General features: G+C 37.0%; 1 protein-coding gene across 1 annotated transcript; it reads right to left on the bottom strand.

Annotated features, from left to right (window-relative positions):
- Positions 1 to 7,038: 7,038 nt before the first annotated feature.
- LOC113748640 (protein LYK5) lies at positions 7,039 to 9,501 on the bottom strand. Its single transcript, XM_027292143.1, has one exon. The coding sequence runs from the start codon at positions 9,355 to 9,357 to the stop codon at positions 7,327 to 7,329; it is 2,031 nt and encodes a 676-aa protein (XP_027147944.1). The 5' UTR covers positions 9,358 to 9,501; the 3' UTR covers positions 7,039 to 7,326.
- Between the last annotated feature and the right edge of the window lie 6,546 nt (positions 9,502 to 16,047).

Genomic DNA, 16,047 nt, shown 5'->3' with positions numbered 1-16,047 from the left:
TGTTGATCCGAGGAACCAAATCCATTCAAGAGAGTTAAAAGTATGCGAGGTTTGTTTTTGACATCTATTTATACGGTTGGCAAAATTACCCAAAATCCAACAATCAGATTGGCGTGGATTGTGTTGAATTAGTTGGGTGTTGGATGAAATGGACGGAAACGAGTTTCAGGCGGTTTGAGTTTTTAAATTGGGTAGCCATCAACTCAAGTACTAGTACCTAGTAACTCATAGCATCTGCAATGGACCGTGACACGGGCTTATACGGCCATCCATTGTGACAGTGTAATGTCCATTATACGCATCATTCTGATAATACGTGTAATGATATGCCAGTGTCAGCAACGAACAAATTTTTTTGAAACTGCAACGATCCAATGATTCTTGTGACCTCATCTAAAATGACATTAAACAATCAAAATGACATTAATCCATATATGATCTTAGTTTTTTTTTCGGTTTTCCTGCAACTCCTTTTCTTTTTTGTTTTGTTTTCTTGCATTTCCTGGTCTTTCCTTGGCAAAACGGACGAGCAATTGTTTGAACAGCCATCTAAGACATTGTCCGGAAAGAGCATGGACACGTTAATGTCAAAAAATTTGTAATGTCTGGTTCTGCTTCAAAACTTGCTATCATCCTTGAAAACACAAATGTAAACATAGCAACACAGACAAACAAAGAGAGCCAGTTAAGAAAAAAGCTTTCAATCAATCAGGATAGAATATTTCAGAATATACTACTGAAACAAGAAAAAGATATCATTGACATAATTGTTATTGCATTTAATGTTCCATTATTTGCATGCAAGCTTGTGAAGGATGATAGCAACTCAAGTTTTTCCAAGAACTTACATGGCATCCATGCATTCAATTCTACCCACATTGTATTTTCCAACTATTTCATACCCTTTATTTGAATCATTGCCAAAGAAAGTTTTCTTAACTGTGATAACTTCGAACAGATATGGTCTGTCTCCTGTCTATCACCAATTAAGTGTGTTTAACATTCATGTGATGCTTTTTCTGTTACATGAGATAGATTCATTTAGGCTCTTAATCTGGAAATCTAAATCATGTCTCATAATTTGGTGACTCCTTTGATTGCATTTTACGTGATTTGATTTGATTTGCTTTTGAAAAAGGATTTTCTGCTCTTGATCCGTCCATCCAAGTAGTTTAAAAGGTCAGAATATAAATAGGCTATTTATATTCTAAGTGGTTATTTAGCCGCCAAAGGATGCCTCAACTTCAGAAATACACTATCTGATCACTTAAACCACTTATGTTAACACCTTTTCTGAATGAAACAAAGCCTTAAAAGAGTTGTCTAACAATTAGCAATAAGATAGAACTTTTGAAGATCAACAATCCAAACTATAAAAGATCACGTGGATGATTGATTTGCTATATCAAATGCCTCATTGCACATACTCAAAAAGTAACTGAAAGATTCAGAATATTCAGCAAGAAACAATGCAGTAGATGCTCAGGCTGGGAGACAATTATCCACGACATTGTGAAATTTCCATGTGCACGTGTGAAGGAAAGCTGGACATGTAAATGATGAAATCCAAAAAGATAAATCAATAAAAGAATCACAAAAATCCGTATTGTTGCTATAGAAGTTTTTATTTGGTCTTCAGAGTTCAGGAACTAAAAGATGGACTGTACATTCTGAGAGACATGGACAAACACACAGATATACCATGAACAGTTACCAATCGATGCAGAGCTATTAGATTGCAATTATAGGCTTCATTGATTTGAACTGCCTTAAAAATTGTGGAAGGGCATTCATCCCAAAAAAAGAAAAACCTGCTTAATATGGCCTATAAGGACTTGGATGCGTTTTAAGTTACCATCAACTGCAGGAAGATGAAAGAAGGCCTACAGTCCATCTGCTATGACATGCTGTCTTATCAAGTCGTTCCGCAATGCTGGGAACACATAATAGCTATACCATCTCTGAAAAAATGGCCACTTTATTTCCAGATTAATTTAAGCAAATATTTCCCAAAAGAGGACATGTTTGTTTACCTGAGCCTGAGAGTCGTTCCTTACTTTTTGTGATATCCATCTACCAGTCACACCATGCCAGAAGAGCAGGAAGCTAAGGTCTAAAAGACAGCTCTGGCTGATCTTGTTTATGGTTAGCCCTGGATTTCTTGGTACAAGTGGAGGACTAAGACTGAAACGTTCTTGACCTTGTTGGATGAGCTGTCTGTCCATGGATTTTTGGTTTTCCTGGAGCAGATTGAATGCGTTGAAGTGTCTCCACAACTTCTTTCATCGATGGTCTGCTCTTGGGTTCAGGGTCAAGGCATGTTAGAGCAAGCAGAGCTAAATGCAGTGCACCTTTTAAGGGGTATTTTTCTTCTAACCAGGAATCAAAAACTTTCTCCAACTGTCTTCTGTCAGACAAATGGGACCTGAAAAACTCAATCAGATCACATGAACCTAATCTTGGTAGACTACATTTGCCTTTTCCTGATAGACCAGTAAATGTTTCCACCAATACAACACCAAAACCATATACATCGCTCTTGGCGTTCCTGAGCGCTGTTAAATATGAGTTAATAAGTAGAATAATAATGCCATCCTTATTTGCGATCTTTCTAAGAACTTGTCCCAAGTCTAGGCATGCATGTCATTTCAAGCTTTACTTTGGCCAGCAGTAGCATAGTACTGTCAGGAAGTAGTCAGGAGCAGAATAGACACATCTTCTCTTACTATAGAAACGCAGATGTACATCATCAAAGGGCTTTGGACGATCTATTTTTGCTATGCCAAAACCCAATATCTTTGCATTGTAAGACTAAAAAAAAACCAACTTCACATGCAATCGACTGAGTTGTACTTCAATTTAATTATGTATCTTACACCATCAAGCAATATGTCTGAGGGCAGGAATACCAGGTCTTGAGCTGCTCCAATCAAAATTTTGAGCCTTGTGTCCCAGGAAAGTGACTGAATGGAAGAAACCCCCTAAGTAAATAGAATAATCAAGAGTAGATCTTGAGTGGAATGTTATTACCAGTTAACCAGTAACTAATGCAGAAGGATTATTCAAGATAACATTTAAGCTGCACAATCAACATCTCACTGTTAAAGAGATGGTTCTCCAAGCTCTCTCGTTGCATAAATTCATGAACGAGGAATAGCTCTTCCCCCATCAAACAGTATCCAAGGATCTCAACTACATTTGGATGAGAGAGGCCTCCAAGCAAGTGTACCTGTGACTGTTCAAGAATGTGCAAAATAGAACAGTTACAGCAGCTCAGAAAAGTTTAGGGCAGTAGAAATAGAATAGATCAAGTTCTCCATTTGGACCATAATTGGAGAAATTACTATGTCGAAGAAACGAGATAGCAGCACAGTATTACCGGAATCGGTTAATATTGTTTTCAAAAAGATGGCAGTACACATTAGCAGAAACAAATATGTTCTGTTTTGGATGAGAATTTAACCGAATTTAAATGGGAGGGAAATGAACTTGGTAAAATTAATGAAATTAGATATCAGGTCACACATCAGCTTGAGATAAGTCAGGACTTACAGGTTGAGCTGAATTACCTGACACAAATCTAATACTTCCATATTCTGAGAGTACAATTTTCTAACAGCAATTACAGAACCACTGCCACTCTTTGACGTGGATTTTTCATGAAGTCAAGCTTGGTATATAGTCCAAAGCTTCGTAGCTCCAACCACTGTTCTAGAATTCTTGGTTGCATCCATGAGTTCTTGAAAAGAGAGTACAGTTAAATAGGGGTGAGTCAGGAACTCTGGATTTTGACAAGGCTCATTGATCCCTCTAGGTTCCAGGATTTCATGGTTTCTTGAGACATTGTTGCCCAAATATGTCCTATTTGTGGTTGCCTTATATGTCTTTCCTGCAAAATATGCCCAAATTGCTACAACAATGTAATTTTGAATTTTCAAACAGCTAATAGAAAGTCATTAGTTCACCTATTAGTGCAGACCTCCTGAGGATCTTTGCAATATCATCAACTGGATCAAGTGGCCTGAAATGACCAGTGGGTTGAAAGTTTCCATTACCCAAGCTTGGTGACGTGATATGTTCCAAAGCCATCCATGCATGTGCCATTTGGGATCTCTTAGAAGGCTTGGGACTAAGGCAGGCCTTAGCAACAAGAGCAACTGCCCATGCTTGCATCCGAAGATGCTTATCTACTATTAAAGGCGGGTCCAAGATCCTGACAATGAAGTCCTTATTGTCTGAAGTTATACAAGACAGTAAACTTTCCATCCAATCCTTGATGGCAGATTCATTATCAGCACTGAAACCCAGCTTGCCCGCAATTAATTCAAGCAAAACCTTTCCGAAGCAATACATCATAGGAGCACATGGCGTTAGTTGTACCTGGCCATTCAATAGTAGATTTAGAGAATAATCACATTAGAATAGGCTACCCTTGTACCCTATTTTCAAAAATAAAAAAATAAAAAAAATCCACTACTGGTTCTCAGAGAGACAGATAAACTGGGGGCTTGAAGATTAAAGTATGGCCAAAAATGGAGTATCATGTGGCATGGAGAAGAAGAGTAACTTTCTGACAAGCTTCCAAAAGGTTCTACTTGTTGGTAGCCGACAAACTATATTTCTTAAACCAAGTGCTTTACAGTGAGCTTTATAGCAAAATCCGGTAAATGTAGGTACTAGCTAGGGTTGAAAAGGATGAATTACTCATATTTTAGCATAGTTCTTAAGGACATTTATAGCTGGCCAGGCTAAATATCATTTTGTCTCTACTCAATTTTCAGGCAATAATGAAATTGGCAAGGATCTAGGCCAAACTTCCACCATATAAAGGTAGCTTTACAGTGAGCTTTATAGCAAAATCTGGTAAATGTAGGTACTAGCAAGGGTTGAAAAGGATGAATTACTCATATTTTAGCATAGTTTCTTGAGGACATTTATAGCTGGCCAGGCTAAATATCATTTTGTCTCTACTCAATTTTCAGGCAATAATGAAATTGGCAAGGATCTAGGCCAAACTTCCACCATACAAAGGTAGGTTTCTGTCACACTAGATAATTCATGTACCAACATTTTGTGCTCGGATGCTCGTGCTTGCATCAAAATCCATCAACTTTTCCAATGAAATTGAAAACAAAAATTATGCCTCTACTATAATGAACAATTTACTTCCCAAGTTCTTCTTGTATAGTTTGTTTCTCCATGTAAATTACTAAGGCATGGCTAAACTTTGATATTTTATCAAAATATTGGTCAAAATAGAATAAGTATCACATCATCAATAACTTTGGGAACTGCAGGAACTTGGGAATCGCTTTCTGACTGATTCTTATAGAGAGCAACTTATCTTGACTGATCCTTTTTTCTTCATCAGAGATGTAACAAGGCTTCCTGATCGCACTTCAAACTTGTCATCAAGAAGTATGCTGCTAGATTGAATATCTCTACAAGAAGCAAAACACAAGAATACCAGGTGAACACCACAACACAATAATCTGAAAATCAAATAACCATCTTCCATAGTAAACCCAAAAAATAAAAATGAATAAAGGAATCTTGCACATTAAATGAAAAAATACTTGTGCTACCTGTGAACAAGGGGTGGAACACATTTGTGATGTAGAAAAGACAGAGCTGCAGCAGCTTCACTTGCAATCTTCAACCTCACAGTCCAATCCAACCATGGTAATGGTTTATCATGATCTGAAACAACTTCCATGGGCAGACAACTTGACAACTCCCTGTTAGGCATATACTTATAAACCAGAAACTTCTCATTTTCAGTGTCCAAGCAATGCCCCAGAAGAGGGACAAATACAGAATCAGATAACTTCCCACGTACTACCAATTCTGAAATGAAATACAATTCTTTCTTAACCAATAACATATCAATTTGCTTAACTACTACTTGAGTCCCACCTACCAAAACACCATAAAAGAGATTCCCTGATTGACCATGCTTGATGAGATTGGACTTGCTTAAGTAATTTGTTGGTTGGAGAATTTGAAGATAAGTAAATGAAGTCCCTAAAAGCGAAATTGAGAAGTTGGCAGGTAAAGTTTGGTGAGGTGAAGGACTTAAACTGAAGGAGGAAAATGATGATAATGATGCTGAGGAAAGGGCACTGGGAGACCTTTGACCACTATGGCGAAGATCCTCCCTCCACAGAGTAGCTGTGACCAGCCTTTCCCAGTTGTATAAATTCTAGCCACCTATGATCTATCTGTTACCATAACCAGTATAGTTTCTGTTGAAAATCACGCTAGCATTAGTAAGAGAAGATCAAATTCATTAGTCGCATGCACGTATACTGGAAATCAGAGATAGAAGGTGCTGAAAACTTGGATGGTGGGCTAGTGACAAATAATTATTTAGTCGACGGACTCAGACATTTGATCTTCTCCATCTATTTCTATTTTAGATTTGGGCAGTTGACTTTGGACCTTGGAGGCTCTGCAGACGGTAATTTATCATCTTCTTTTATGTTGATTCCATAATTTGACAACCATCTACTACCTGAATGCCCATTAAATCCATGTATAATGTATTTGTCCATGTATTTCTCTGGCCTTTCCAAATTCAAAATGTTGGTCACGGTTCGCATCTACCTCTCTTGGCATGGTATGCTATACTGGCTTACTACCTATATTTTCTGTATCATTTGCTGCAGAATGTAACAAAATTGAAATTTGAGTTCAATTCTACTTAGATATTGACAATTTGGATAGAACCTGAAATAATAATTTAGGTACTCAAAACTTTTCACAGCACAGGTCAAGATAATTTCACAATTGTATTCCACGGATGAAAGTCTGAAATATGCTTTAATCAATTCAAAGAAAACAGTGTGAAAGTGGTACTGCACTGTGGCTTTATTCAAAGCAATCTTATTGTGCAACTTGCTCTTCAACAAACTTTGTACTATACACCTAGTATATTTAACAAGTTTGTCATCACTTCATGCATGACAAGCTAGCAGGAGATAAGCTACTAATTACATCAACAAACTTCACTTGGCATTACAAGTTTTCTTTTTTTTTTTTTTAAATAAATAAGAGAATTTCATTCATTCAGAGGATGCTGCACTAATGGCGGCAAATACATGAAAAAAAATGCACAACAGGGGTTTCCTTTAGATCTGAAAGACCAATACAAGCTAGAAGCGACAAATAAATGCATTAGGTGAAACCTGTGCACAGGATGTACCTATTATCAGAAACATGGTATATTGAGACTATTAGGCAAAGAAAGCTGGCCAGGCCAATGCTCACCATTTGATTTTCTCTGATCATGCTATGATAAAACAAAGATTGCATTAGCTTCTTATGCTATCTGGCATGATCTAGTGATCTAGAGCGTTCAAGTTCATCTGAAGGATCCCAGTCCAAAGATGAGGAAAGAATCTTGGACAGTGTCACGAAAACCTCAGCCATCAGGGGACGAGTATTGAGATCATAAGCCACACAATTCCTAGCCAGTTGAGCAACTGAATGGGCCAAGTCTAATGGGTACTCATTTCTGAATTGAGGATCCATAAAGTCTTGTAGCTTTTCCCTCACGTTTTCCCCATCTAACACCTTATTAATAGTTGCATAGAGTAACTCCTCTTCCCCAAGCTTTCCCACTTCACCTTGATGACGGATTGCCTCCCTTCCAGATAATAGCTCCAAAATCACCACTCCAATGGCAAACACATCAAGTTTTGGGGTCACCAATCCGTTCTCGATGTACTCTGGCGGCATATAACCATGAGTCCCAATAACATGCCTTGTCATTTGCACATTCAAGCTCCCTTCATTTTGGTTGTCAGCATTCAAAGGCCTTGCAAGACTAAAATTGGAAACCTTGGCCCTCATGTTACCATCCAAAAGAATGTTGCTGCTTTTCAAATTCTTATGAATGTAAGGAGGATTAGCATAATTGTGAAGATAATTTACAGCATCAGCAACATCATAAGCAATCTGAACCCTCTGTTTCCAATTCAAAGTACATGAAGAAGAATAACCTTCCTTTTCAAGTAGACCATAGCTATCACTTTCTTTATTCTGAGAATGCAACAAATCACTCAAGCCACCTTTCTCTGCATACTCATACACAAGGTATGCGTTACCATCATGCAAACAGAAACCAGAAAGCCTTATTATATTTGAATGACTAATTTGCTTGAGTACATTAATCTCCTCTAGTGCCTCCCCTTTTATCATCTTCACTGCTGCATAATCCCCCTTAAAATTGCCTCGATAAACGGATCCCCTGATTCTGTTGGCTTCCGCGAAAGAACCTGTGGCATGCTGCAATTCCTCATACTTATACATAGTGAGACTTTCAATTGCAAACTTAACCCCTTCAGACCATGACTTACTTTCTGATTCTGGCAAAGCCCTGTAAACATCAACAGATTCAGAAGCAAAGTTGTTATCACCGTGATCCTTAGTCTCTGCCAGTGAAGTACCTTTCCGGTGCCTATACCGCAGGAACCAAACAAGAAAGCCAACCAACAAAAGCAGCAAAACACCAACACCAATTCCAACTCCAATAAAAACCCATTTGCGAGAGGAGTTATTACTAGTAGGTGGTGCAGGCACCACAGGCAGCTGTGGAGGGGAAGGAGGTGGGTGCAATGAAAGCAATGAGGTATTGATATAAGTAGGCTCAGATTTATATGGGATCAAAAGAGGATTGAAGGGATGAATAAGATGGTTAGGAGACAACTCATTAGCAGCATATATACTCTGCACATCAGCATTAAACATGCTAGCAATAGCCTCAAAAGAATCACCCCATGTTATAAGATAAGCTAAAAGATACTTAAATCCAGAGGCAGTCTGATTTTTGGTAGGACAAGCACACCTAACTGGAATATTAAGCTTCATATTCACTTTCAAATTCCTGAAATTATACGAATTCTGAGCTTGCAGTGACTGGCAAGTAGTCAAACCTTGATAAGTTTCATTAGCAACAGCATAATAAGTCTCCACGGTTCCTTTCAACACATAACTTGCATTATGCTGATAAAATTGACCAGAACAAGAACAATTTACAGGAACAAGGATCAAAGTACCAGAAGGAATTCTGCCCACATCCGAAACATTGTTGATTCTGGCAATTTCAGTCGCATCTGTATCCAACAAATAAGCTATGGTGACTGGACTGTTGTAGGTTGAAGTTGCCCTGAAAGTCAGGTATGACCTGCAAGATTTAGCTGCTCCATTGCATTTAAATCCCATCGCTGTGCTCCAGTTTACGTTACAATCAAACTGTTTGTTGTTAAGATAGCTTTGCTGACTGTACGATTGGTCAAATTGATAAACAAGAATGAGTAAAAACATGTACTGAAAAATTGCAGTTGCAGCAGCCATGGCTTTCTTGATGAATTATCTCTGGAAATTTTTGTGTTTTTTTTTTTTGGATAGACAAAGATATTTAAAGAAAAGGGATGCAGCAAATAGCTAAGTAAAACACTGCAGTCACTATCTGAAGGGGAGAAAAATTGAAACTGGATGTGGGAACTGTGGCGAAAACGTGTTGTTTAGTGGAAGAGAATTAGCAAATGATAAACTTCAAAGATTGGCAGTGGACAGAAACAGTTGAAAGAGTGATTATTTGAACGCGGTTTTATCGTCGAAAGTTGCTACTTTCGCCTGCTTCGATCATGACTCTGCTCATTCCTCATTCAACGAGTTTTTTTTTTTTTTAAATGTTAATTACACTATACCTCCTAGTACCTGGGGGTAAGTGGCAGTTTGCCCCTCCTGAGATTATTTTATTGTCACTTTACCCCAAGAACTAGCCGCCAATAATTATCGAGTTCTAACCATCAAAAAATATAGCAAAAGGTATCCGTTTGCCTTTAGTAATTAGTACGTGGGATTAATTTTATATATACCATCAGTGTATACAACATATGAACTAACCTATTTTTTTTTTCAAATTTTCTTTTCTCTACTCAATTTGTCCTGCCACCATTTTCTCTCTTGCCCTACGACTTATTTTTTTCAAGTCATGTTGGATCATTCTTTTTTTTTAACAATGATAATCATTTTTGTTTTTAGTTTTAAATTTTTCATTTTTAATAGTTGATTCATCATATAACAAGATACCTGCGTAATTAACGAATACAAGTAATTAAGGATGCTAACTCCTCCCTTTCAAAATGTTGATTTCATTGACTTAGATTATTCTTCAACAACTTAAAAAGAAAATAATTTAGTTCTTTCTACGAGCTTCCGTGTTTTTTCCCCTATCGCATTAAAAATACATCACAATGAAAAGACGTGGCTTTTAATTTTAAATCATATTTGGTCAAGTAATTCAGCTTTAAAACACATAGTGACTAACCAATTTCTAAAATGAATGTAACAAATTAAAACTTACAATAAATTAAAATAAGGTTAAATAGAAAAATATTTTTATACAAATGATTGTAACTAGTGTGAGAAAAGCAGCAATACATTCATAAGAGATGAAAAAGAAAAGGAAAAAATGGATAAGAAAGGGCAAATGTGTTAGAGCACTAAATATGCAAGGGTATGAAAGATTTGTTTCTTAAGCTCTTGGATGGCAAAATTATCCTATATAGTTAACCGCTAGTCTTAGAGGACAAGTTGTTGATAAAATGATTTATCAGGGGCAACGTGCAGTAACTGCCTAACTACAAGTGGGTATAATTAAGGCAGAAATAACAAATTTAACTCTTTTAGTGTATACCAAACTTCTAGCATATGTGAGATAAAAAATGTGTACATAATTTGACTTCATATAATACACGTTTCCACTCAGTAATGCACATTTCTATTCCATTTTCCCATTCACGTTATTGGTTGCGAGTCTTGTGACGCTAACGGTCAATTCTTAGCATCTGTTGTGTGCCAAACGATTGGAGTTCAATTGAGTAACTCACTCGCTAACTTATTCGGTCAAAATTTGAGTTCAAACTCAGGATGATTGACTTTGTGCTTGAATTCAAGTAATTCAAATAACTTGACGAGTTCAAGTCCAAACCTAATATGTTAAGTTCGAAAGCTCGTCAAACTTAATTCAATTTAATTGCACATCACATTTATATTTTTTTAAAAAATGTATTTATTAGTGTGGAAGTCTATCTTGTCCCCAGTTTAAAATAATATAAAATATAAATTTATATTACTTAAATTTGATTGGACTCGATTTGATCAAACTCAAGTAAAACAAACAAATCGAGATCGAACTTTAACTCTTGCACAACTTTTAAGAGTTCAATATATTTGAACTCGAGTTCGAGTCCAAATATTTTTTAACTCAAATCGAATTCGAGTAGTACACTACTCGATCTCGAATTGACTCTAATGCATCCCTTTCACTAACTCGAAGAACAGAAGTTAATACTCGCAACTTTTCCCCGGTGTATCGAAGACCAAAAAAATGGTTCTGCAATTATCAATGAACTGTCCTTCTAATAACAACATTTTTCTTTCCCAATTTTTGAGAATTTGGCCATCCGCTTTACCTTTATTTGGGCTCGAAACCAGTTGTATCATGTATGCATTAGGTTCAATCCAATTTGCCTCTTCAAAAAAATACCCTTTTCCCACCTTTGCCCATATTATAAGTTAACAACTGCATCAACCTCTCCAACGGCTTTTAATTTTCTCCACATGACTACACAATTTGGAGTTTTCCTTTCACAAACCATACAATGTGGGATCTCAAGGCACATTAGTGCCCATGTGTTTCCATAAATTCTTGTACAGGAATACAAACAAAACCATTAGAATAATTGGCTGCAAAATGTCAAATTTTCATTGAATTGAGTCTGGCCCTTAAACTCTTTCCAACGAATCAAATGTAACCAAAACCATTCGATTATTTGGTTGGGAGTGTCAAATTTCAATTTCTTTGGATGGTATGCAAACTTGATAGTTACTGGTGAAGAATATTCAAGTCAATGGAGCACATAAATGTTTGAGTTCCTTTCAGAAAAATCGAATCAAAGGTTAAATAGTATGCATTACGATGATGACAATTTCAAAAGTTATGAGTCTTTACATGACACTGCATTGGACGGAATGAGTGCCAGTGCGGTTTTGGTTCCGTGTAATTCAATTGGACATTATACTTGTTACACGGTTTGTTGTATGGCCTTGTTTGGCACTTGAGTTTTTTTATCAAATTTGTCTGATATAAGTTTTTTAAAAACTTTACTTACAGTAATCTCAAAAAACTTTTCAAAATTTTTAAACTATACACTTAAAAATATTCAAAAATTTATACACCTTAAAAAATTTTTTAAAAACTTTTACAGTAAACTACAGTAAAAGTTCTAGACAAACACCCAAAAAACTCACTTGCCAGACGGATGTATATTGAACTCGTGAAAAAAAAAATAGTGTACATTAATAAAATACTTTACATATATTCGGTATAATATTATAATATAATTTTACACAAAAAAATGTTAAATATGTACAACACAAAAGCATTATGGCACTCAATTCGAATCGCATGCATACGTGTAGGAAACTGAGATTTAAAACCAAGATGGATGGGCTGCTACAGTAACTTGACTATCCTCTTATTTATATGCAATGTAGAAATCCATTGAATCCATCATAAAGCATAAAATATCCCATGCACTCATCCTCCAAGAATAGAGTAATTGGACACGATGAGGTATAACAAGTAAACCCAAATATAATTTAGGACAAGTTTTGTTGAGATCTCCACACGCATATTTGATCGGTGTATATTGTATATAATTTAGTATGCATGAATATTGTTTTACTATATACATGTGTTCATGTATATTAAATTAGTATAGTATATGAATACAATCACGTTTGTAAACGTATGCTAACTTTTGTAAAAAGTATAATAATCGCACCAATTGTATCAAACGTCAATCATACGGTCAAATATACGCAAAAACCTAATTAATAGTTTACAGTCGTATTGGTCCCGAGTCTACTAAGGTTTATTACAGCTTTTCATTTAGAAGCAAAGAACTTAAGCTCGAGTCTGGTCACTCTAAGATGCAAGCGTTATCTGGAATGATTGGGCGTAAACCGTCTGTAGGTGGCTTTCTAAGTCTGCGGTCAAATCGCAGGGCTCAAGTCAGCCCTTAATGCATTTTGACTAGCATCTAACCTCAGTCTATCAATGCTTGAATCTGTCCTTGCACAAACGGAGTAACCTATGTACTAATTATCAAATTTCACTAGTCTACTGCAAGTATTTTCCTACTCGAGAGGGGAATCTCATCCACAATTCCACTCTGGACAATGGCAAGATTTTTAATCTCAATTCATGCAACTGAAAGGATTTGTCTCGCGCTAGCACTGCTGACGGTATTGGTGTTGCATGCCAAAAATCTTCCTTTGGACGCGGCTTCCACAAAAACTGTTAGGACCGGGCCAGGAATAGACAAACTCAAGTTAGCACAAAGTAGGCGGTATAACCGACCATATAATAGATAGGCGGTAGATACCAGCCATATAATAATTAGGCGGTAAAACCGACCATATAAAGACGGATAACAAAGCAAATAAAAGACACAAAAGATTTACGTGGTTCGGTCAAATTGACCTACGTCCACGGGCGAGGGAGGAGCAATATTTCTACTATGAAGAAGAAATACAAAAGACCGTAGGAAAGTGGTTCCTAGGCCAATAGGCACTTACAAAAGAGTTTAGAAAATATTCCTAAACTCAAAATAAGAGAGCCTAAAATATTTGACTGAATGGGCTAAATGACTTAAGAAGCTAATAGCCCATATAACTCTCTTAAGTGGTGCAATTAACTTCAACATATGAGGCCTATATTTATAGGCACAAAACGGAAGGCATCCTCAGCTTTCCTCCGATGTGGGACGAACCACAATTCTTCTGGTCAGCAATTGCGGCTTCAACAAATCTCCACCTTGGTGAGTTCCCAACATCGATAATAGTAAAAAAAAATGCTCCACCTTCTTCACATAAGCCCCAATGGGCTTAAATCACCAACAATGAACACCAACCAAATCCAAGCACTGCTTGAACTTGTAAACTGGAAGAGGTTTCGTAAACATATCGGCTGGATTGTCCTTAGTATTGATTTTCTGAATAAGGACTTTTCCCTCAGCAATGATATCCCGAATGAAGTGATACTTCACATCAATGTGTTTCGTCCTCTCATGATACATCTGATCTTTAGTCAAGTGTATGGCACTTTGACTATCACAGTGAATATCAGTAACACCTTGATATAGACTTAGCTCGCTAAATAAACTCTTCAACCACAAGGCTTCTTTGATTGCCTCGGTCACAGCCATATATTCTGCTTCAGTAGTAGACAAAGCTACGACAGGTTGTAGAGTAGCTTTCCAACTAACAGCACAACCGCCAATGCAAAATACATAGCCTGAAAGTGATCTTCTCCTGTCAAGATCCCCAGCGTAGTCTGAGTCTACAAAACCAACCAAAGTGTTATTATTTCTTCCAAACTCCAAACATGCATTTGAAGTACCTCGCAAGTATCTGAGAATCCACTTCACAGCCTGCCAATGTGTTTTACCAGGACAAGACATATATCTGCTAACAACACTGACTGCTTGTGCAATATCTGGACGAGTACAAACCATTGCATACATAATACTGCCGACTGCACTGGAATAAGGAACTCGTGCCATATAATCTTCCTCTTCATCTGATTTTGGTGATTGAGCAGCAGATAGCCGAAAATGGCTAGCAAGAGGAGTAGATACTGGTTTAGCATCTTTCATGCCAAAACGCTCCAAAACTTTCTCAAGGTAATTTTTCTGGGTCAAGAACAATTTCCCTACTCCTCGATCTCGCTTGATATCCATGCCAAGAATTTTCTTAGCTGCTCCTAAATCTTTCATTTCAAATTCACTATTTAACTGCAGTTTCAAAGTGTGAATTTCTGACAAATTCTTGGCAGCAATGAGCATATCATCAACATAAAGCAGCAAATAAATGAAAGAACCATCATTTAACTTCCGGAAGTAAACACAACTATCATACATGCTCCTCAAATAACCATGACCCAACATAAAGGAATCAAACCTTTTATACCATTGTCTTGGAGACTGCTTCAATCCATATAAGGATTTCTTCAATAAGCAAACATGGTCTTCCTTACCTTCAATTTCAAAACCCTGGGGTTGTTTCATATAAATTTGTTCTTCAAGTTCGCCATGTAAGAAAGCTGTCTTAACATCAAGCTGCTCTAACTCCAAATCATACATGGCAACTAAAGCAAGTAAAACACGAATAGAGCTATGTTTAACAACAGGTGAAAACACATCATTAAAATCAACACCTTGTACCTGACTATAGCCCTTTGCAACCAATCGTGCTTTATATCTTGCATCTTCAACCCCTGGAATACCTTCCTTCTTCTTGAAGACCCATTTACATCCAACAATTTTCTTAGCTGACGGCGGCTTTATAAGAACCCAAGTTTCATTACGATGAAGAGATTCAATTTCTTCATTCATCGCAATCAACCACTTTGCAGAATCATCACAAGAAACTGCTTCTGAATAGGTGGAAGGCTCACCAACTGCATCAGTTTCTTCTGCAATAGACAAAGCATATGCAACTAAATTTGCATATCTTTGTGGTGGTCGAATGTCTCTCCTTTGTCTATCTCTGGCTATGGAATACTCTTCTTCTTCAGAACTATCTTCAACAGTAGATTCAGGTGTATCTACTGGCATTTGAATAGAAGATTTGGTCTGAGAAGGACCAGAACTGCCAATATCAAGCTCCACCTGCTTCTGTGTACTATCAGTAGTACAAGGACTGGAAGACTCCTTCTTAGAGGATAACATAGACAATTCATCAAAAGTAACATCTCTACTGATCACAAATTTTGGAGATTTGGGATCAGGACACCATAATCTGTATCCTTTCACCCCAGAAGCATACCCAAGAAAAATGCACTTTTTAGCCCTAGGCTCCAATTTTCCATCATTCACGTGCATGTATGCTGGACACCCAAAAACTTTTAAATTGGAGTAATCAGCAGGAGTACCTGACCAAACTTCCTCAGGAGTTTTGAAATCAAGAGAT

The sequence above is a fragment of the Coffea eugenioides genome, chromosome 10 (genome assembly GCF_003713205.1).
Source record: "Coffea eugenioides isolate CCC68of chromosome 10, Ceug_1.0, whole genome shotgun sequence".
Lineage (NCBI taxonomy): Eukaryota > Viridiplantae > Streptophyta > Magnoliopsida > Gentianales > Rubiaceae > Coffea > Coffea eugenioides.
This window is presented reverse-complemented; position numbering and strand designations above follow the sequence as displayed.

Bases quoted from the DNA above. Each gene is read 5' to 3' on its own strand.
- LOC113748640 (XM_027292143.1), bottom strand. From the start codon at position 9,357: ATGGCTGCTGCAACTGCAATTTTTCAGTACATGTTTTTACTCATTCTT.